Source organism: Lissotriton helveticus, chromosome 7, assembly GCF_964261635.1.
Source record: "Lissotriton helveticus chromosome 7, aLisHel1.1, whole genome shotgun sequence".
In the NCBI taxonomy this organism is placed as follows: domain Eukaryota; kingdom Metazoa; phylum Chordata; class Amphibia; order Caudata; family Salamandridae; genus Lissotriton; species Lissotriton helveticus.
This window is the reverse complement of record NC_136068.1, coordinates 1,924,493,006-1,924,513,749: the sequence shown is the minus strand read 5'-3', so window position 1 is coordinate 1,924,513,749 and position 20,744 is coordinate 1,924,493,006. Positions and strand designations below refer to the sequence as shown.

Here is a 20,744-nt window from a genome sequence, read left to right as displayed (position 1 = left end):
TGCTCTTGAGTCTCTCAACCGCGACCTGGGTGCTCCATCTTTTCCGGCACCTCCCACTTCCGAACGTCAGGTGCGTGAACCTTGTAGCAGTTCCCTCAACTTCCCTCTTCTCACCTCCGAACAGTAAAATCCGCTACTTGATAAAACAAAATCAGGATCTCCTTTAGATCCCTGTCCTCTTAAGATCTTCAAGGACTGCAGGGAGGTAGTGTTGCCTCCTCTCTTAGAGGTGATGAATTCAGCAATTACGGAAGGTATCTTCCCCGCCTCTTGGAAAATGGCGGTTGTCAAGCCCCTTTTAAAAAAGGCCACATTGGACCCCGGGGTTTTGAAAAACTTTCGGCCTATATCTCTGCTACCTGACCCAGCAAAAATGCTTGAGGCTCATCTTAATCAACATCTGAGCGTCTTCTTGGATGACTCTAGCCTGTTGGATCCTTCTCAACATGGCTTTCGAAGAGCCCATAGTACTGAGTCTGCCCTTACAGTAGTCATCAATAACATCCGCTCGAAAGTCAACAGGGGCCAGACTACTCTTCTGGTTCTGCTCGACTTGACAGCTGCCTTCGATACCCTGTCCCCCTCTGTCTTGGTAACACGTTTAAGGGAGATGGGAGTCGAGGGCCCAGCACTGAGCCTCCTTACCTCCTTTCTTAACCAACGAGAACAGAGGGTTAAGTTTGGTGAATTTCTGTCTCCCGTTAAATCTGTGCAGTGTGGGGTCCCACAGGGTTCGTCCTTTAGCCCCACACTCTTTAATATCTATGTGGCTCCACTTGCCAGGCTAGTAAGATCTTTTGGCCTGGAAGTGTTGTCATATGCTGACGACACCCAAATCATAGTCTCCCTCTCCCAATCGGTGAATATCTCCGCTCTTAACTTCAGGAACTGCATGGAGGCAGTTTCTCAGTGGATGATTCAGAACTTCCTGAAGCTAAATAGAGAGAAAACCGAGGTTCTGATTTTTGGGGGTAAACAGGACATCTGGTCAAGTGACTGGTGGCCTCCCTTCCTTTCGAGCGTGCCCCCTGCCCTCTCAGTCTGCCCGGAATCTGGGGGTGCTGATAGACACCACACTCTCCTTTGACCGTCAGGTCAGCCGGACTGTTTCAACCTGCTGTGGTGTCATCAGGATTTTGAGAAAGATCGCACATTACCTCTCTCCAGAAGCCCGCAAGCAGGTTACTGTTACTCTCGTTGCCTCGAGACTAGATTATTGTAATGTGCTTTATTCAGGCATCAATAAAAAGCTCGTTCTGCGCCTTCAGATGGTGCTGAACGCGGCGGCTAGGCTCGTTCTTGACGTCCCTAGACTTTCCTCAGCCTCTCTTGCCAGGAGGAACTTACATTGGCTTCCTATTCAATCTAGGATCAACTTTAAGATCCTGTGCCTTACTCACGGGGCCTTGTATGGGGCAAGTCCAGAAGGTATAACGTCCCTTCTACTACCCTACTTGCCTAGTAGAGCTCTCCGCTCTTCTAATAAAAACCTCTTGTCTGTCCCCCGGGTCCTTAATGCCAGGTGGGGAGGAAGGGCCTTCGCCTCCCTGGCCCCGAGGCTGTGGAACGTGCTTCCCCCTGAATTAAAAGGGCAACCATCTATCATGCTTTTCCGTAAAGCACTAAAGACATGGCTCTTTGTAGAGGCCTATCTGTAGTCCTGCATCGTCTCATATCTCACGCTGTACCATCACTTAGGCGTCTTGATGCCCTTGGGTTAAGTTGCGCATTACAAGACCTCATTCATTTATTCATTTATTCATTTCCTCATGATGTTGCTGTATTTGGGATGGGGAGTGTTGCTGATATTGGCACTATGATCCAGAGTAACTGGGGAGGTGGCAGAGATGCTCCCCCAAGCACATGTATGTGTATCAACATACGACTGGTCAAACATGTAGACTCACCGGAACAAGGGGGATTGCTAACAAAGCCCACTGCCGGGCACAAAGGGGGGGCAGCCACATGCAGTACTCGCGCTCCTTGGACAATGTCTGCATCAGAAGCAGAGTGCCTAAAAGGGGGCGTGGCCTTCTGCCCTGGGCCCTTTCCCTGTCTAGGCCCAAATATGACAGGAATTCACGAGGCATCCGCCCCAGCATGCTCCCAACCTCAATTATTATTATTAGGTTTTTTTACAGTTATTAGGAACAGATTTGCATGCATGATAAGTATGGGAACGCTGTTCCCACCAGTTCCTACCCACTTCGACCTCTGCTTTTATGCGATGGCCAGCTGAGCACCTGCTGCTACACAGACCTCCAAAGCCCACGTGCCTTTAATGAAGATTGGAAATCAGGACCTTTGTTTCTACAGATCACAGGTGTGCCCTATTCACACTTTAACAGGGTTCACTTCGTGTTTTATCCTTATTGCCAGGGAAAGGGCTTTCATGAGACAGGTGGCACTCTCTGCTGGGTACAGACTCAACTCCTTTCAGAGACTGTCTCACAAACACTCTCTGAGCAGAGGCAGAGAGACTGCCTAACAGTCCACCAGGGTAAACCTGACCAGCAAATGCAAAGCGAATGTTTGCAATTCAAATAGTGGCGGGCCCTTAACCCAGAATTATGTTTACTATACCTTCACCTTTTGTATTAGTGGTTCACTCGGGCACAGAATCACACATAGCATTTATGTATTTGTGAAGCTCACACATCACACAAAAGGGTATCTTAGCGCTGAATAACAGATGTTTATTGTTACCCAACTAAATGGTACTCATTTTATCGACCTCAGAAGGATGTAAGGCTGAGTGTGAGCACCAGGATTTGGATCTGTGACCATGTGGTCAAACACAGGCAGGGCAGGACTGGGAACTAAAACCGGCCCAGGCAAAGTGCTCGGCCGCCCCCGATCCGGGGGTTGTGGGTGCCGCCGAGCTCTTTGCTGGGGCCGGTTTTCGGCCGATTTTGTCACAGGGACGATTTTGCAGCTATACTGCAAAAACGGCTCTGTAACAAAACCGGCCCCCAGGGGCCCAAAACTGGCCTCCCACCTGTGCGGCACACCGGGGGATTGCCTGGTGCCCGCTACGGCCAGTCCGGGCCTGAACTCAGGCCCCTACAGTGGGCGCATTAGTCTACTAAGCCACCAGACCCAACAGGCGGGGGTGCTCACCGCCAACTCTACCATTAACCTGGGGACTGCAATGAACTGGTCTGGGACCTGGTTATGATGCACGCACATGCCATGCCACCAGTTAACAGAGACCGGGCACTCTCTACATGGATGTGATCTTACAACAGAACAGAATAGGTTTTACTGGTACAATATATATTGCCGCTGTTCCTCGGCACCAACCTCAAATTTGTCGGGTGATCCAAACTCAAGCATGGCCATGAGGGGCGGCGGCTCCTTGCCATGGACGCTGTAGATCATGTCATGCAGAATCTGGACGGTCCAGTTGTTGCCTGAAACACAGAAATGTGACCATTGAGAGACAGAGAAGGGAAGGTTGCACTCATTGCATTGGCATAAATACTACAAGGTCAGAGGTCACATTATTGCATTTGGTTCACCTTCGCAAACAGCCGTCTCTCCGTCGTCGCTTCAGAGGGAGACAATATATTTTAAGATGATTCTACGAGGCCTCAGTAATCATTAGAAATTGGATTATTATTTGGGGTGGGTGACTGCCCACCTGAACGAATACTCACAACTCTTTTCAGAGTGAATCCTTAAAGTTACTAAATTAACCTGAGCTCAACCCCTGGTAGCTATGGCACACAGCAGACAGGTTTAACTTGGGGCAATGTGTAAAATATTCATGCAGAACTAAGGGCTCGATTAGGATCGCGGTTTTCCCGCATCCTCCGGGCTGGCGGAAGCCACCACCGGCCCGGAGGATGCGGGAAAACCGCTGGGGAGGTACAAAAGACCCCCCGCCAAATTAGGAGGGCGGTGGGTCTCAAAATCCGTCCGCAGCTTTACCGCCGCGGTCGCCTTCCGACCGCGGCAGAAAAGCTTTAACATGGCTGGCGGTGTCTATCAGACACCGCCAGCCATATTAGGATGGCGGAAATCATATGTTTTTCTACGGCGGCTTTTCCGCCGTGGAAAAGCATACGGACATTGACTTTGGGGGCCCGTTGCGGGCCCCCTTGGTGAAGGGGGGTTCGGGGGGTGCACATGGGGGGTACCTATGGTACCCCGCTGCATTTGTATGCAGCAATCGGCAGGCACCGCACGGTGCCTGCCGCTTTCTGCACACAAATGCAATGTATGCATTTTTTACCAATGCGGCGGGTGCAGCTTGAAGCCGCACCTGCCGCAATGGTAAAAATAGAGGATGTGACCGCCAGGGTGGCGGTCACATCCTAATTGCACAGGAGGGAACTTCGTAGGCAATGCGGAGGTTCCCTCCTACTCTATGGTGGCGGACGGACTCAGGTCCATCCGCCATCATAATCGGCCCCATAATCAGTAATTAAGTCAAAATTGAAAGCTATTGAAAACCCAAACTGAACCAGAAAAATAGAGTAACATTTTAAATTTACAGAAAATGACAAAACTATATTAGGGGAACCGAAGATGTGATTTTTTAAAGTTAAAAATTGCCATGAAAAAGTGAAGAGCCAGTGATAGTCAATAGTCGTGGTAGACGGGACCAAGAGAAGTTTGGGGGCGAGTGCGATAGAGCCTGGTCAGATATACTAACTAGCTTGGGCCAGGTGAAAGTCTGGAAATCTCAAAGTTCTAAAACGCTCCACTGGTCTGGAGCAAACTTTTCCACGCTTGCTTCTAGTGCCCTGACAACCATGGGAATGCACTTCTCAGGCAGATGCCACAAGTAGGGTCCAGTCAAGAGCTAGCTGCCACTGGGCAGCCCACTGCTTCCAGCAAAAGGCATCTTGCAGCTTGCTCCCTCCCTGTAACCAGACATGAGGTCAGCCAACTGACCCTTGGTGTGCACTTGTTCGTCCTGGGTACAAGAGGGAGCAGGCACAGTTCTTCAGGGCTCCTCTCATGTCACAGACAGCAGGCACAGTCCTTCAAGGCTCCTTTAAGGTCACAGATGGCAGGTCTAGTCCCCGGGGCTCCTCTCAGGTCCCAGACAGCAGGCACAGTCCTTCAGGACTCCTTTAAGGTCACAGACGGCAGGTCTAGTCCCCAGGGCTCCTCTCAGGTCCCAGACAGCAGGTGCGGTCCTTCAGGGGTCCTCTCAGATCACAGACAGCAGGTCTAGTCCCCAGGGCTCCTCTCAGGTCACAGACGGCAGGTCCAGTCCTTCAGGGCTCCTTTCAGGGATCGGAGAGCAGGCTCAGTCCTTCAGGGCTCCTCTCATGTCACAGACGGCAGGTCTAGTCCCCAGGGCTCCTCTCAGGTCAAAGACGGCAGGTCCAGTCCTTCAGGGCTCCTTTAAGGTCACAGACGGCAGGTCCACTCCTTCAGGGCTCCTCTCAGGTCACAGACGGCAGGTCCAGTCCTTCAGGGCTCCTTAGGTCATATACAGCCAGTCCAGTCCTTCAGGGCTCCTCTCATGTCACAGACGGCAGGCCCAGTCCTTCAGAGCTCCTTTAAGTTCACAAACAGCAGGCACAGTCCCCAGGGATCCTCTCATGTCACAGGCACAGTCCTTCAGGGCTTCTCTCAGGTCACAGACAGCAGGCACAGTTCTTCAGGGTTCCTTTCAGGGATCGGAGAGCAGGCTCAGTCCTTCAGGGCTCCTCTCATGTCACAGACGGCAGGTCTAGTCCCCAGGGCTCCTCTCAGGTCACAGACGGCAGGTCCAGTCCTTCAGGGCTCCTTTAAGGTCACAGACGGCAGGTCCACTCCTTCAGGGCTCCTCTCAGGTCACAGACGGCAGGTCCAGTCCTTCAGGGGTCCTTAGGTCATGGACAGCAAGTCCAGTCCTTCAGGGCTCCTCTCATGTCACAGATGGCAGGTCCAGTCCTTCAGGGCTCCTTTAAGTTCAACAAATAGCAGGCACAGTCCCCAGGGCTCCTCTCATGTCACAGGCACAGTCCTTCAGGGCTTCTCTCAGGTCACAGACAGCAGGCACAGTCCTTCAGGGCTCCTTTCAGTGATCGAAGAGCAGGCTCAGTCCTTCAGGGCTCCTCTCAGGTAACAGATGGCAGGTCCAGTCCTTCAGGCCCCCCAGGTCACAGAGGGTAGGTCCAGTCCTCAGGACTCATCTTAGGTCACAGAGAGAAGGTCCAGTTCCTCAGGGCTCCTCTCGAGTCACAGACGGCAGGTCCAGTTCTTCAGGGATCCTCTCATGTCACAGACAGCAGGTCCAGTCCTTCAAGGCTCCTCCCAGGTCACAGAGAGCAAGTGCGATTGGACGGTGTTGGCAAGCAGTGCCATGTAGACTTTAAAAAGGATTGGGCTGAGGAATGATTCTTGGGGTACGCTGCAGGTGAACTTGGTGGCTTCTGAATGGGGGGCGGGGTACTCTCTGGGTTTTGCCGGTGAGGAAGGAGGTGATCCAGTCCAGGGTTTTGTTGCGGACCCCTGCGTCGTGGAGGCATTGGCGTAGGATGTGGTGGCAGGCGGTGTTGAAGACGGCCGAGAGGTCCAGGAGAATGAGGGCCGTGGTTTCACCATTGTCCAGCAAGGCCCTGATGTCGTCAGTGGCAGTTTCTGTGCTGTGGTTGTTGCGGAATCCAGATTGGGACAAGCCCAGGATGTTTTTCTCCTCAAGGAAGCAGGTCAGTTGCCTGTTGACAGTCTTCTAGATGACTTTCGCCGGGAACGGGAGCACGGAGATGGGCATGAAGTTCTTGAGGTCCTTTGGGTCCGCCTTGGGTTTCTTGAGTAGGGCGTTGATGTTGGCGTGTTTCCAGCTCTCCAGGAAAGTGGAGGTTTCGAAGGAGCTGTTGATGATGTTCCGGAGTTGGGGTGCGAAGATAGAGCTCGCTTTATTGAAGATGTGGTGAGGGCAGGGGTCAGATGGTGAGCCAGAATGGATAGTGTTCACGCTTTTGGTGGTGTTATCATCGTTAATGTGGTTCCAGGAGAGCAGAAGGCAGGTGTAATTGGGGGCGGTGAGTCTGAAGTGTTTGCGGCTCTCGGGGGGTCTGGGTGTTGAAGCTGTTCTGGATGTCTGCGATCTTGCAGTAGAAGACGGTGGCTAGGGAGTCGCAGAGGTCTTGAGACGGTGGGATGTCTTTGAAGTTGGAGCTGGGGTTGGCGAGTTCTTTCACGATGTTGAAGAGCTCTCTGCTGTTGTGCATGTTGTTGTTGATACGTTCCATGAAGAAAGTACTTTTGGCAGTTCGAATGAGTTGGTGGTGCTTGCAGCTGGTGTTCTTGAGGGCTGCGTTGTTGTCCGGTGTCCGTTCGTGGCACCACAACTTCTTCTCGAGTCTTTGTCAAGTCTGCTTGGCTGCCTGGAGGTCGGTGGTGAACCAGATGGCTCTCCTGTCGGTGCATCTGTTTGAAGGTTTCCTGATCAGGGCAAGAGTGTTGGTGCAGTTGTTGATCCATTGCCTGAAGTTGCAGGGGGCTGTGTCGGTGTCGGTGGGGTTGGTTGGCAGATGTCCATTGGCGCTTTCCATGCCATGGCTATTTTACATTGGTCGAGGCCCAGAGCTAGATCTAGCAATTTGCTCAGGCCTTTCCGAGAAGAGCTGCGTTTTGTAACGCCCAATAAGAAATGAAGAGGCTTTGCCTCCACCTGTGTGTATGCTGCCTCTGTGAGTGTGGTTGCTATATCAGTCCAGAATGCCTAGATGCTGGTACAGGTCTATATTATGTGTGCGAATATGGCTCCCGGATCCCGACCCATGGGGCATATGTCAACAGTAGTGGGGTACATGCATGCCAAGCTATGGGGTGTGAGATACTAATCATGTAAGTAATTGAATTGGCTATACTTCAGTCTGGTGTTGGTCAAGATAGTTTTCGGGTGATTGAGAGATTGCATCCATTGCTTATCAGAGAGGGTGGTGGACAGCTCGGCATCCCAGTACTCATGGAGTGTTGTCAGTGCTGGTGGATCGCCCAGTCTAAAAGAGGTGTAAATGGTCGTTACGGCATGTCTGCCCCATCCGTGCGTGATCAGCGTTTACAGAAGGTGTGATGTCGGAGGTTCGGAGTGGTCGTTATCCCACGCTCGTAGGGAATGGAGAGTAAGCAGGGCGTGTAGTAGGAAGGAGCCCTGCTGTACCTCGTAGGCGTCTACTAGCTCCTTGAATGTTTGTAGTTGTGAGTCCATATATATGTCTCTCCATGAGTCTGACCCCCTTACCTTTAAGGGCCCCAGTTCCGGGCGTCCAAGGCAGTACCTCTAGAAGCAGACCAGGGTCCTAAGGGTTGGCCCGGTCCTAGGGCAGCACGTATCTGGACCAGCACCACCTGGTCGCTGCCATTAGAATGTTACCCTGGTGTTTCTGGGTCAAAGTTAATGTGCCTGACATCCGTTCCAGTAATGCCGGGAGATCCCAGGACAGGGCCACGTGGCCAATTCGGTATTCTTAGCAGGCCATCTCATTGGCCATTGCAGTTGTGCTGCAGCAGAGTATCGCTCATAGTTTGGGGCACCTAAGCCGCCATCCGATGGTGGCAGGTATAGTATGTGAAGAGCCACCCTGGCCCTAGAATTCCCCCATATCAGGGAGACTAAGAAGGATTCCAGTGCCTTGAAACTTTTTTTAGGGCAGGCAGTGGGGAAGTGTGTAAAAGAAGTACAATAGGCGTGGGAGGACTAGCAGCTTGGAAATAGCCATCCTGCCCATGGGAGACAAGGGGAGGCCTAGCCAAAATGGGAGAGTTGAGCGGGCCATGGTGATGGTCCGACATAGGAAACAGTCTATAGTATCTGCCCCTGAGTGATAGACTTGGACCCCTAAGTATTTAAAAGTATCAAACGACCATGCCAACGGTGTGTTTGTGCCGCCTGTCTCTGGGCTGGCGAAATAGACGTCATCGGAAACACCATAGATTTAGACCAGTTGACTAGGAGTCCGGAGACCCGTGCATGTTTTACCAGTCTATAATCTCTTGAATGATCACAACCCCTCTAGTCTCTTTATGAGGCTAGAGGCAAAAGTACAACACAAGAACTTCAAATAGCACACAGTAAATAGCACAGTATATGTTATGCCCTAGGGGCCTCACAAACCATATACTAAAATAGTGGTTTAAGAACCACGTGAGGGATAGAAGTGAGGCCTAGGGCCTGTAGAACCACTGGGGCAACCAGGAACCACCCAAGGTAGGAGTGCAGGAGACCCACGATGGACGTGTGCAGTGTCTAAACACAGCCGCGAATCACCATTGACTTCTATGGAGGAAAAGCAAGTTACAATTTTAAAGATTAAGGACACTTCAGAGTGAACTACGATGGAACCCCTTTAGACTAGGACACTTCGAGAGTCAAGACCCATGGGAGCACCAGAGTTCTCGTGTGACCTCACCCAGGGAAGCCGGGTGCATAGGTGTCTTTTCTTGTCGGGTTTGTTCGTCGATTCCAATGGAGAGCTGCGAAGAAGTGTTGCAGGCGACCAGAGGAAAAGTGTACGGGTGGATCCAAGGGTGGATCGAAGATCTGAAGAACCTGAAAGCACAGGGGACAGAGTCTGGGTCACTAGCCAGTGACCAGGATGGGGACAAGAAGATGCCAGCTGATGTCGGCTGCTTTAACCGCTTCAGCGCGGCGCGAATTTTCGCGCTGTGCTGAGCGTTCTAAGAAACGGGTGTGGTCGTGATGGAACGGTTCCATCATGAGCACAGCTCAACCGTCGCTCATGACGGAACCGTTCCGTCATGAGCATCGAAGGGGTTAAGGTGAAGTAGGTGAAGATTGACTCTTCAGCCACGAGGACCAGGAGGCGTCAACGATGACCAGGAGGTGGGTTCCAGCTGTCCTACAAAGGGTGTCGAGTGCTGCAGCATCAGAATCCGGATTGGACCCAACAAGCCTTGGCAACAGCAACCCATGCAATATGCAAAGATTGGCTTCGGTGCAGACCAGCAAGGTATGAGGGACTCACCCATGGTAGGGGAGGCAGAGCACGTCTGAAGCAACCAGGAAAGCTCAAGAAACAAAGGATTGTCCTTCGTGGGGACCCACTAGCCAATGGACTAGGGATCGCGAAGGGGCCTCGAGCAGCGTTGAAGAAAGTGGGCTTACGGTGTAGAGGTGAGCCTCAGCAAGGCCTACCAGTGCTAGGGGTTCTCCCTTCTCTGCACAGAGTCGTCAGACCAAGAGAAAGAAGTTGGCACAGAAGCTGGAATAGAAAAGACAGAGTTTATTAAACCTCATGAGGTGGAACTACGGTCACACAACACCCTTCGGCAATGTATGAAGCAGCACACTGAATGGAAGGAGCTTGGTCCTTTTATACCCACACAGGGGCTGAAATGAAGGCGGTACAAAGTACAGAATGCTGGTTTCAAATACATCTAAAGTCATACAGAGAGTGTGCTGGCAACAAGTGGGAGGGGCTGACAGTTAGCTAATTCTGGTGGACACATCCTGACAGTTACAAGTTGAGGACAACTGTAGGCTCAACTGAGCATGTGTAAGCAGAAGAGGCTAAATATATCTTGTCTCTAGGCAGATTTCAAGAGCAGTTAACAGGAAGGTAGGACAGAGCACATTGCAAACAAAATAGCCGATAGAAATACAAAATGGATTCCGTAAAACTGACAAGATAGTCTCTAAATACAAGATGTCTTCCGCTAATGCTTAACCTAATCGCTGCTAAATTACAACAGACGACCCTTTCAGCATTAGCTGAAGACATTCGTGTATCTAGGGTTATCTAAATATGCATCTTGTACATTGATATTTATCATCTCAGTAATTTCATTCTTTAACATTTGCTGTGCTTTTACATCTGCAATATGTATTTTGGCAGGTGTACAAGCAGTGATGCACATGGAGCAGAGCATAGGACCACATTGTATACAAGTACAGCATGTAAATAGTATCACCAATAGTATAGATAGAATAGTCAGTAGCTTCCAGTCCCAAGTAGCAAAGAGTGTCCATATCCAGTCTGAAAATGTCTATGTACCAGTCTGTGGGTGAATTTCTGCAGCAATCTTATGCAGTTTAGAGATTGCATCATATACTGATGGTGAGTGGTCGTGTATAAAAACACAGCAACTGCTACCGATGATGCGACATGCACCACCTCGATCAGCCAAAATCACATCAAGTACCATCCTATTTTGGAGTGCTACAATTCTTGCAATTTATAGTTCCTCTGTAATTTTTCCAAGTGCCATGGCTGTCTGATTGGTGACAGCCTCCACAACACGAGTCAATCGTCTGATCTTTCTGCTATTCAATGCAGCACCCACAAAAAAGAACAAACCCAAATTTAAATCGACATATTGTTGCAAAGTGGTATCTGTCTCGTCAACTTCATTTGTACTTATTGTTCTTTTAAATCTATTCTTGGAAATGTCATTGTACAACTTTAAATTCAGGTGATGTGATGGAGGGGCCAAGAACACAGGGGGTAACAAAAATTATATGTAACATACCCCGGGCCACCCAACAGGCAATTGATAGTATTCTTTATTGCCACAAACAAAATACGAATTGTGTGAAGACGTAAAACTACTATTGATAGCTCCTTCAATAATCAATGTCAAAATACATTCACTCTGTCCTACTGGAATTCTCCCAACACTACTTATACATAGTTCTGCTTTAGCTCTGGTCACAGAAATTACAAAAGGTCCATTGTCTTTAATGTTCCGCATATTCGTGAAGACATATGGTGTCGAAATATTGTCCGGTTGATACTCTTCCCATTCCCATTTAGTCCCTTTAGCTTGAGGATAACCATCTTTATCTTGATAGCATACTTTATTCAACCGAAAAATGATTCCACCTACTGAGGGCTTTCCGGAAGCAAACAAATGGGCATACCAAGCTTGACATGAACCATTATGGGAAAACCGTAAAGGAATAAAAGGTGTTCCTCCTTTCTTTGGTGTGCAGGTATCATTCCACACACCCAACAGTTGGTAGCATTCGTAGCCTTGTGTGTATGATGGAACATCTGGATGAATGTGTTATTTAGGTAGGATTGTCGATGCTTCTGCTCATGGTCGGGAAGCGTAAAACAATTATGTTCCACTGAAGCTGGAGTAGTGGCAACAAGAAGCTGTCGAGCATGAGCCACTTTCTCAACACACCAGGTGATTATCGCCAGAACCACCAGAGCAGCAACAAACTCTACAGCACAAATTATTCTTTTGTTATTCATTTCAGCAACAGTGATCAATCAATCACAATCACAAGAATTTGTATAGCGCGCTACTCACCCTTAAGGGTCTCAAGCGCTGAGGGGGGGGGGGGTCGCTATTGCTCAAACAGCCAGGTCTTGAGTTGTTTCCTGAAGGAGAGGTGATCCAGTTTCAGCCGTAGGTGAGTGGGGAGGGAGTTCCATGTCTTGGCTGCCAGGTAGGAGAAGGATCTTCCTCTGACGGTGGACTTCCGAATTCGTGGGGCGGAGGCGAGTTCGAGGCTGGCGGATCGGAGCTGGCGGTTGGGTGTGTAGAAAGAGAGACGGCTGTTGAGGTACTTCGGGCCCATGTCGTGGAGAGCCTTGTGTGCGTGGGTGAGGAGTCTGAACATGATCCTCTTGTTGACGGGGAGCCAGTGCAGGTCTTTCAGGTGGGCCGAGATGTGGCTGCGGCGAGGGATGTCCAGGATGAGTCGTGCTGAGGCGTTCTGAATGCACTGGAGTCTTTTCTGGAGTTTGGCTGTGGTTCCAGCGTAGAGGGTGTTCCCGTAGTCCAGACGGCTGGTGACGAGGGCCTGGGTGACCGTCTTCCTGGTTTCTGTGGGGATCCATCGGAAGATCTTTCGGAGCATGCGCAGGGTGTTGAAGCAGGATGATGAGACTGCGTTCACTTGCTTGGTCATCATGAGGGAGGAGTCCAGGATGAGGACCAGGTTGCGTGCGTGGTCCGTTGGTTTGGGTGCGCTGCCCAAGGCAGGGGGCCACCAGGAGTCGTTCCACGCGGAGGGAGATGGTCCGAGGATGAGGACTTCCGTCTTGTCTGAGTTCAGTTTCAGACGGCTGATCTTCATCCATTCTGCGACGTCACTCATTCCTTCCTGGAGGTTGGCTTTGGTGGTGGGGTCATTGGTGAGGGAGGTAGGAGATGATGTTGAGGTTGTGTCGGCGGGCGATGGCTGCGAGAGGGCTCATGTAGACGTTGAAGAGGGTTGGGCTGAGTGAGGATCCTTGCGGGATGCCGCAGATGACTTCGGTGGTCGCAGATCGGAATGGGGGGAGGCGGACTCACTGGGTTCTTCCGGCGAGGAATGAGATGATCCACTCCAGGACCGCTCCCTGGATTCCTGTGATGCTAAGGCGCTGTATCAGGGTGCGGTGGCAGACGGTGTCGAAGGCTGCTGAGAGGTCCAGGAGGATGAGGGCAGCCGTTTCCCCGTTGTCGAGCAGGGACCTGATGTCGTCGGTGGCTGCGATGAGGGCGGTCTCGGTGCTGTGGTTTGCTCGGAAGCCAGACTGTGAGGGGTCGAGGGATCCATTGGTCTCGAGGAAGGCGGAGAATTGTCTGTTGACTGTCTTCTTGATGACTTTGGCTGGAAAGGGGAGGAGCGAGATGGGGCGGAAGTTCTTCAGGTCCGTGGGGTCCACGGTGGGTTTCTTGAGGAGGGCGCTCAGCTCTGCATGTTTCCAGCTCTCCGGGAAGGTGGCGGATGCGAAGGAGTTGTTGATGATGTTCCGGAGTTGGGGTGCGATGATGGAGTCAGCTTTGTTGAAGATGTGGTGTGGGCAGGGGTCGGTGGGGGAGCCGAAGTGGATGGTGTTCATCACGTGGGTGGTGTCTTCGGTGTTGACAGGGGTCTAGGTGCAGAGGGTGGTGGTTGGGGGCGCTGGTTCGGCGGTAGGGTGCGTGGTTTGTGCGTCGAAGCTGTTGTGAATGTCGGCGATCTTGCGGTGGAAGAACGAGGCGAGAGTGTCGCAGAGGTCTTGCGAGGGAGTGATATCGGTGTTGCAGGCACTGGGATTGGAGAGCTCTTTGACGATGCTGAAGAGCTCCTTGCTGTTGTGGGTGTTGCTGTCCAGTCTTTCTTTGCATGCTGTCTTCTTGGTGGTGCGGATCAGCTGATGGTGTTTGCGGGTGGCGTTCTTGAGGGCTGTCATGTTTTCTGTTGTCTGATCGTGGCGCCAGGCTTTCTCGAGGGTGCGGCAGGTTTTCTTGGAGTTTTTGAGGTCGGTGGTAAACCACGAGGCTTTCCTGCTGCCGGGTCTGCTGGGAGGGTTCTTCAGTGGTGCGAGTTCATTGGCGTAGTTGGTGAGCCACAGTGTGATGTTGCGGGCTGCTTCGTCGGGTCCGTCGTGTTGGTGGGCGGGTTCTGGCTGAGGGTGGTGGTGAGCTGGTCGGCGGTGATCTTGCTCCAGCTTCTGCGGGGAACTTGTTGCAGGTGGTGGTGGGTCGTGGTTCTCCTGAAGTTGAAGTGGACGCAGCTGTGGTCTGTCCAGTGTAGTCTGGTGGAGTGGCTGAAGGAGATGTGGTTGCTAGAGGAGAAGACTGGGTCGAGCATGTGGCCGGCATAGTGGGTGGGGGTGTTCACCAGTTGCTTGAGTCCGAGGTTGGCGAGGTTGTCCAGCAGGGCGGCGGTGTTGCAGTCCTTGTTGTTCTCCAGGTGGAAGTTGAGGTCCCCTAGGAGGATGTAGTCTGAGGAGGTGAGGGAGTGCAGGCTGACGAAGTCTGCAATGGCTTTGCTGAATTGTGTGCGTGGTCCCGGGGGTCTGTAGATGAGAGTGCCTCTGAGGGTGGTCTTGGGGTCGGTGTGGATCTGGAAGTGAAGGTGTTCGGCGGCGTTGAGGGTGTCGTCGGAGCTGGTCGTGATGCGGATGGTGTTTCTGTGGACGATGGCGATGCCTCCTCCGGTTTGGTTGACGTGGTCCCTCCGGGTGATCTTGTAGCTGTCCGGGATGGCTATGGCGATGTCGGGGGCTGAGGAGGCATTCATCCAGGTTTCCGTGAGGAAGGCGACGTCTGGTGAGGTTGTGTCGAGGAGGTTCCAGAGTTCCACGGCGTGCCTGTGGACGGAGCTTGTGTTGAGCAGGATGCACTTGAGGTGGTTGTTGCTGGTGCTTGGCTTGGCGGGTCCGGTGCCGGTTCGGAGGCAGGTGAAGCGGCAGGTTTGGCAGGTGAAGGGTCCGTGTTTGCACCTCAGGGTGGCTTGGTAGCAGGCGGCGTTTTGGCCGGCGTTGAGTGCGTGAAGGGTTGCTGCGTCGTAGGTCCGTCGGGTGCGCTGGCATCGTCGAGGACCAGGGGTCCTGGTGCTGGGCGCAGCCCAATCGCGGACGGGCGCAGACGGGCTTGCCTTTGGCACGCCTTCAGCGCACAATCGGCACGCCCACTGCACGTGAACACTGCGCGTATGCGCGGGCTCCATTTAAGGCGAAGTGGGAGGGAGGAGCAGCTGGGAGGCGGGAGCAGGGCGGCCAATGGGGGAACAGAAAGGAAAAGGGGACGGGGCCGCGAGGGAGCAGCGGCGGGAAGCGGGGAGCGGAGGGGGGTCACACCAGGGGTATAGTAACAAAAGAAGCGCAACAAAACCTAATTATAGAAGAAAAGCACTAATACAGTAAATACAATACAAGAACGAAGGCACAGAAGGGAAAAACGGGCAAAACGGGTGAAAAAGAGCGAGCAGCAGCAAGGGGGCACCGAGGTCAGGGACGGACACTCCTCCAGCTGGTGGGCCGTGCGGCATGGGGGTGTCCCGGGGTCAGTGATAACTGATCTTTATAAAAAAAACTCATTGAAAACCATTGTTGGAGGTCTTATCCCTTGGGCAGCCGTTGATTTCTTCACCACTGGCCAAGACGGGTGTCACTACACTAATGCAGGGCTGATCCCCCCCTTGCCACATTGGCTCTCCATTTCGCTAACCCAGGGCGGTAGCTCAACCAGTCTGGGTCAACACTGCAGATTCTTTCCTCGGTCTCAAATGGTATCGCGATGCTCCAGGAATCGTGTGGTCCGGAAAGACTTCTGCAGATTCGTCAGGTGAGATAGTTTGACCTTTCTCTGTCTCCAGAATCTCTCGATGGTCGGTCAGCACAGCAGGTTCCACCAAGGCAGGCGACACATGCTTACAGTGCGTGCTGTGGAACCAGTTCTTCTTGTTCGTCACTCGAACGGCTGTCCTTGTCGCAAGGAGCACCTGCTCCGGACCTTGCCACCTCGGTTCCAAGCTGTTCGATCTGTCGAAGACCTTGACCATCACATAGTCGCCAGGACGTAGTTCGTGGGCCTCACCTGTAGATCTGTCCGGAAGCGCTTCTCAAACCTGTTGATGAATAGAAACCAAACTGTCCGTTAACTGTGCCAAATAATCATTCATCAGAACACAAGGAACATCATGTATGGGGCGTGGCTTAGGAACTCCCCAAATATTCATCGGCCTCCCAAATACCACCTCATATGGTGTAAGGCCTGATCGTGAGTGTGGCACCGATCTTATGGATTATAATGCCAAAGGTAGTGCATCTGGCCACTTTAAGGACGTGGTAGCCAGTATTTTTGCCAGCTTCAATTTTAAAGTAGCATTGTATCTTTCCACTAATCCTGCTGCTTGCGGGTGGAAGACTGTATGGAAATTCTGTTTGATCCCTAACCCTTTCAGGACATACTCAACAACTTGCCCAATAAAATGACCGCTTTGGTCGCCATAAGTTGGCAGGGTATGCTCAGACGTGAGTCCCTTGCTCACTTTGCCATTGGATTCAAGCAAGCCTGGCGGAAGACGGCTGTAATGCCAGAAACCGGTCCTAGGAAGCTTGATTCTGGTCCAGGGAAGGCATGGCTTGGCAGTTCGGGCTGGACTGTTCCCATGAGGAACAGGGTCAGACTGATTTGCATATGGCCATGTCTGAACTGGGGTGGAAGAGTGGGCTAAAGAACGGTGATGGATTAAACCCAGGTCTGTTGACTGGGTGTGAGGGTTTGATTAGTTCCGATGCTCCGTCCATCACCACCCCCTTTTGTACCGCTTTGTTCACCCTAAGTTGGCAGGGGATGCTCAGACGTGAGTCCCTTGCTCACTTTGCCACTGGATTCAAGCAAGCCTGGCTGAAGACGGCTGTAATGCCAGAAACCGGTCCTAGGAAGCTTGATTCTGGTCCAGGGAAGGCGTGGCTTGGCAGTTCAGGCTGGACTGTTCCCATGAGGCACAGGGTCAGACTGATTTGCATATGGCCATGTCTGAACTGGGGTGGCAGAGTGGGCTAAAGAACGGTGATGGATTAAACCCAGATCTGTTGACTGGGTGTGAAAGTTTGATTGGTTCAGATTCTCCGTCCATCACCACCCCCTTTTGTTCCACAATAAAATGAGATCCGTTGTCACTCCACAAAAGCTTGCACACACCATATCTAGGGAACTACTCCTTCAGAAGCACCGTTGCTGTAGTGAGGGCAGTATTATGTGTGGGTGTACTTGTAAAGCGCACTACGACTCCAAGGAGTATCTAGGCGCTGAAGACCGCAGGGGAACCCGTCCTGGTTTTCCCTGTGAGATGGTCCCTTTCTGGGTATCTCCAGTGTGAAACCAGGCATCCCCGGCGTCTGTGGGGGGCCGTTGTAGAGATGAGGCAAGCTTAATGCCCAGAGTTGCCGAGTGTGTTCCCTGGTTAGAGTAGGCACCGAGGCGAGAATTATCGAGTCCGTTTTGACCCTGGTCCACAACCCTGCCGCGTCGGGAATTGAACCCTGGTCCCGGGCCGTTCTCTGCTTACAGGTCTGCCGCCTCTAACCAGTGAGCCACACCACTCCACCATTATCCTTCGTAGGGTATACCTCTATCCATTTACTAAAAGCACATACCACCACTGGGACATATTTTAGATTATTACAGCGTTCAAGTTGGATGTAATCCATCTGCAAGACTTCAAAAGGTGCGGTTGGTGTAGCAAACCCTCCTCTCGGAGTCCGTGTCCCTTTTCCAGGATTATACTGCCAACAAATCAGACAGGACTGTACCACTTTTTTAGCTGTGCTGGCAATTTCAGGATGCTCCCAAACTTGCGTAAGCAATTTAGTTATTGCTAGAGCTCCAACATGTGGCAGCCCATGTGCCATTAGAACCATAGGTTGTAAATAGACTGCAGGCAATTTCCATTTATTCATTTCTTTGTTGTGCCAAAAACCCTCATCGTCTAACATTCCTTCTTTAGACCATTTCTCAAGCTCTTCCACAGAGGCAGATCTCTGTATATCCAATACTTCCTCTCTAGCGTCATGCCAATGTTCAGCTTGTGATTTCACTACGTACATAGATGTAGGGCTGCGTTGCATCGCAGTTTCACAAGCTACGCGATCTGCAAAAGCATTGCCTTGTCCTATTTTGTCAATGATTTTCTTGTGTGCGCTACACTTCATAATAGCAACTTTCTTTGGGTATGTAAGTGCAGTCAAGAGGCTATGTACTAATTCTATGTGCATTATCTGCATCCCGTGGGATTTAAGAAAGCCTCTTTCCTTCCAGAGTAGAGCCAAAATCATGAACCACTCCAAAAGCATAGCGGCTATCCGTGTAAATGTTCACACACAAGTCAGTGCTAAGCTCACATGCTCGTGTCAAAGCTATTAGTTCAGCTGCTTGAGCCGACTTCTGTGGTATGCGAACTGTTTCCACTACTGTCTGAAGTGTGGTGATTGTATATGCAGCTGAGGTTGTGCCATCTAGTAACTTCAAACAGGACCCATCAACCCACAGTTCCCCATCTACATCTGGAAGGGGTGTATCTTGCAAATCGACACGACCCTTTGTCTGCTCCTCAGTAAGGAATATACAATCGTGAGGCTCCTTTGACTGGGACTAAGTCACAGGATATGGCAACAAAGTGGCTGGGTTGAGTGTCGCGCACCTCTTCAAGGTAATATGAGGTGCTAACAGAGTCAGTTCGTATCCTGTCAAATGAGCACTAGTTAAGTGATGTGTCTTAGTCTGATTCAAAAGGGCATCTACTGCATGGGGTACTAGCACCAACAGTTTGTGTGACAAAACTATCCCTTCACTCTGACGTATGGACGCTGCTGTCACTGCCACTGAACGGAAACATCCATGGAACGCATAAGCAGCAGGATCAAGAACTGCAGAAAAATATGCACAGGGATACTGCTTATCACCGTGTGTCTGTACTAAAACTGACAATGCACATCCATCTTTCTCGTGTACATAGAGTGTAAAGGCCTACGTGTAATCTGGTGTGCCTAACACTGGTGCAGAGCAAAGAGCTTATCTTAACTTGCAAAAAGCATTTTGACATTCATCTGTCCATGGAAGGGGGAACGGAGTGTTCTTAGTCAAAAGTGCTAGCAGGGGTTTAACAATGTGTGAAAAACCCAATATCCATTGCCTACAAAACGAAGTCAAACCAATAAATGCACGGACATCTTTCTGTGTGGAAGGTACTGGGGTGTCTACGATTGCTTGAATGCAAACTGGTGTCAGTGCACGGCCCTCCTTACACAGAAGGTGTCCTAAATAGGTCACCTTCGGTCTACAATATTGCAATTTCTTTCGTGACACTTTATGATGGTGCATAGCCAGAAAAGAAAGCAAAGACAAGGTACATTTTTCACACTGCTCACGTGTATCAGCTGCCAACAAGATGTCATCGACATATTGTACGAGAGCCATTCCTTCAGACAAAGTAAAGGAATCGAGTTGTCATTTTAAGGCTTGACTATAAATACTCGGACTCTCAGTGTACCCTTGAGGAACTCTACAAAATCTGTATGATTTATTATTCAAAGTGAAACCTAACACTTTTCAGCTATCAGGATGAATAGTAATCAAGAAGAAAGCATTCTTCAGGTCAATTACAGAGAATGTAGTTGCTGTTGGAGAGACCAGGGTAAGCAATGTCGTTATGTCAGATACTACAGGGTACTGCGGTACTACAATCTTGTTGATTTCTCTCAAATCGATGATAAATCTATAAATCCTAGTGTCAGTATCTTTTTTCAAAATGGGAAGAATCAGACTATTGCAAACATTGTAAGGAACTTCTTCCACAACCCCCACCTTAATCAAATCCTGTACAATACGAGTGAGTGCTTCTTCTCCTTCTTGAGAAATGTTATACTGAGGCGCAGCGCTATCGAGGCTTGAGCTGGTAATTCTGAAGCACCGTGGGACATCGTAGGTGCTGAGAGGCACCTCGGGAGGCATTGTGAACTGCGGAGGATTTGTGTGCGGGGAAAGACTTTGACCACCATCGCCAGTGGGACTCGAAGTTCCAGGAGTTTTCTGGTTTCACCCACACCTGCCTCCCCTTGTGAATCCCGCCCACAACCGGCCGGCTCCTCTTAACGCCTCGCCGCACCCGCTTCGTGGGTGCCGCAGCGCTATCGAGGCTTCCGCTGGTAATTCTGAAGCACCGTGGGACATCGTAGGTGCTGAGAGGCACCTCGGGAGGCATTGTGAACTGCGGAGGATTTGTGTGCAGGGAAAGACTTTGACCATCATCGCCAGCGGGACTCAACGTTCCAGGAGTCCGCTGGTTTCACCCACACCTGCCTCCCCTTGTGAATCCCGCCCACAACCAGCCGGCTCCTCTTAACGCCTCGCTGCACCCACTTCGCGGGTGTCTCAGCGCTATCGAGGCTTGAGCTGGTAATTCTGAAGCACCGTGGGACATCGTAGGTGCTGAGAGGCACCTTGGGAGGTGTTGTGAACTGCGGAGGATTTGTGTGTGGGGAAAGACTTTGACCACCATCGCCAGCGAGACTCGAAGTTCCAGGAGTCCGCTGGTTTTACCCACACCTGCCTCCCCTTGT

The 20,744-nt window shown here is 51.2% G+C and overlaps 1 protein-coding gene across 1 annotated transcript in view; it reads right to left on the bottom strand.

Annotated features, from left to right (window-relative positions):
• Nucleotides 1-20,744, bottom strand: part of LOC144770904 (sulfotransferase 6B1-like) — a 366,913-nt gene that overhangs the window by 256,187 nt on the left and 89,982 nt on the right. The window contains exon 2 of the mRNA XM_078655695.1: nucleotides 3,304-3,413. Coding sequence (XP_078511821.1) covers nucleotides 3,304-3,413 — 110 coding nt within the window. The remainder of the gene's footprint in view (nucleotides 1-3,303; nucleotides 3,414-20,744) is intronic.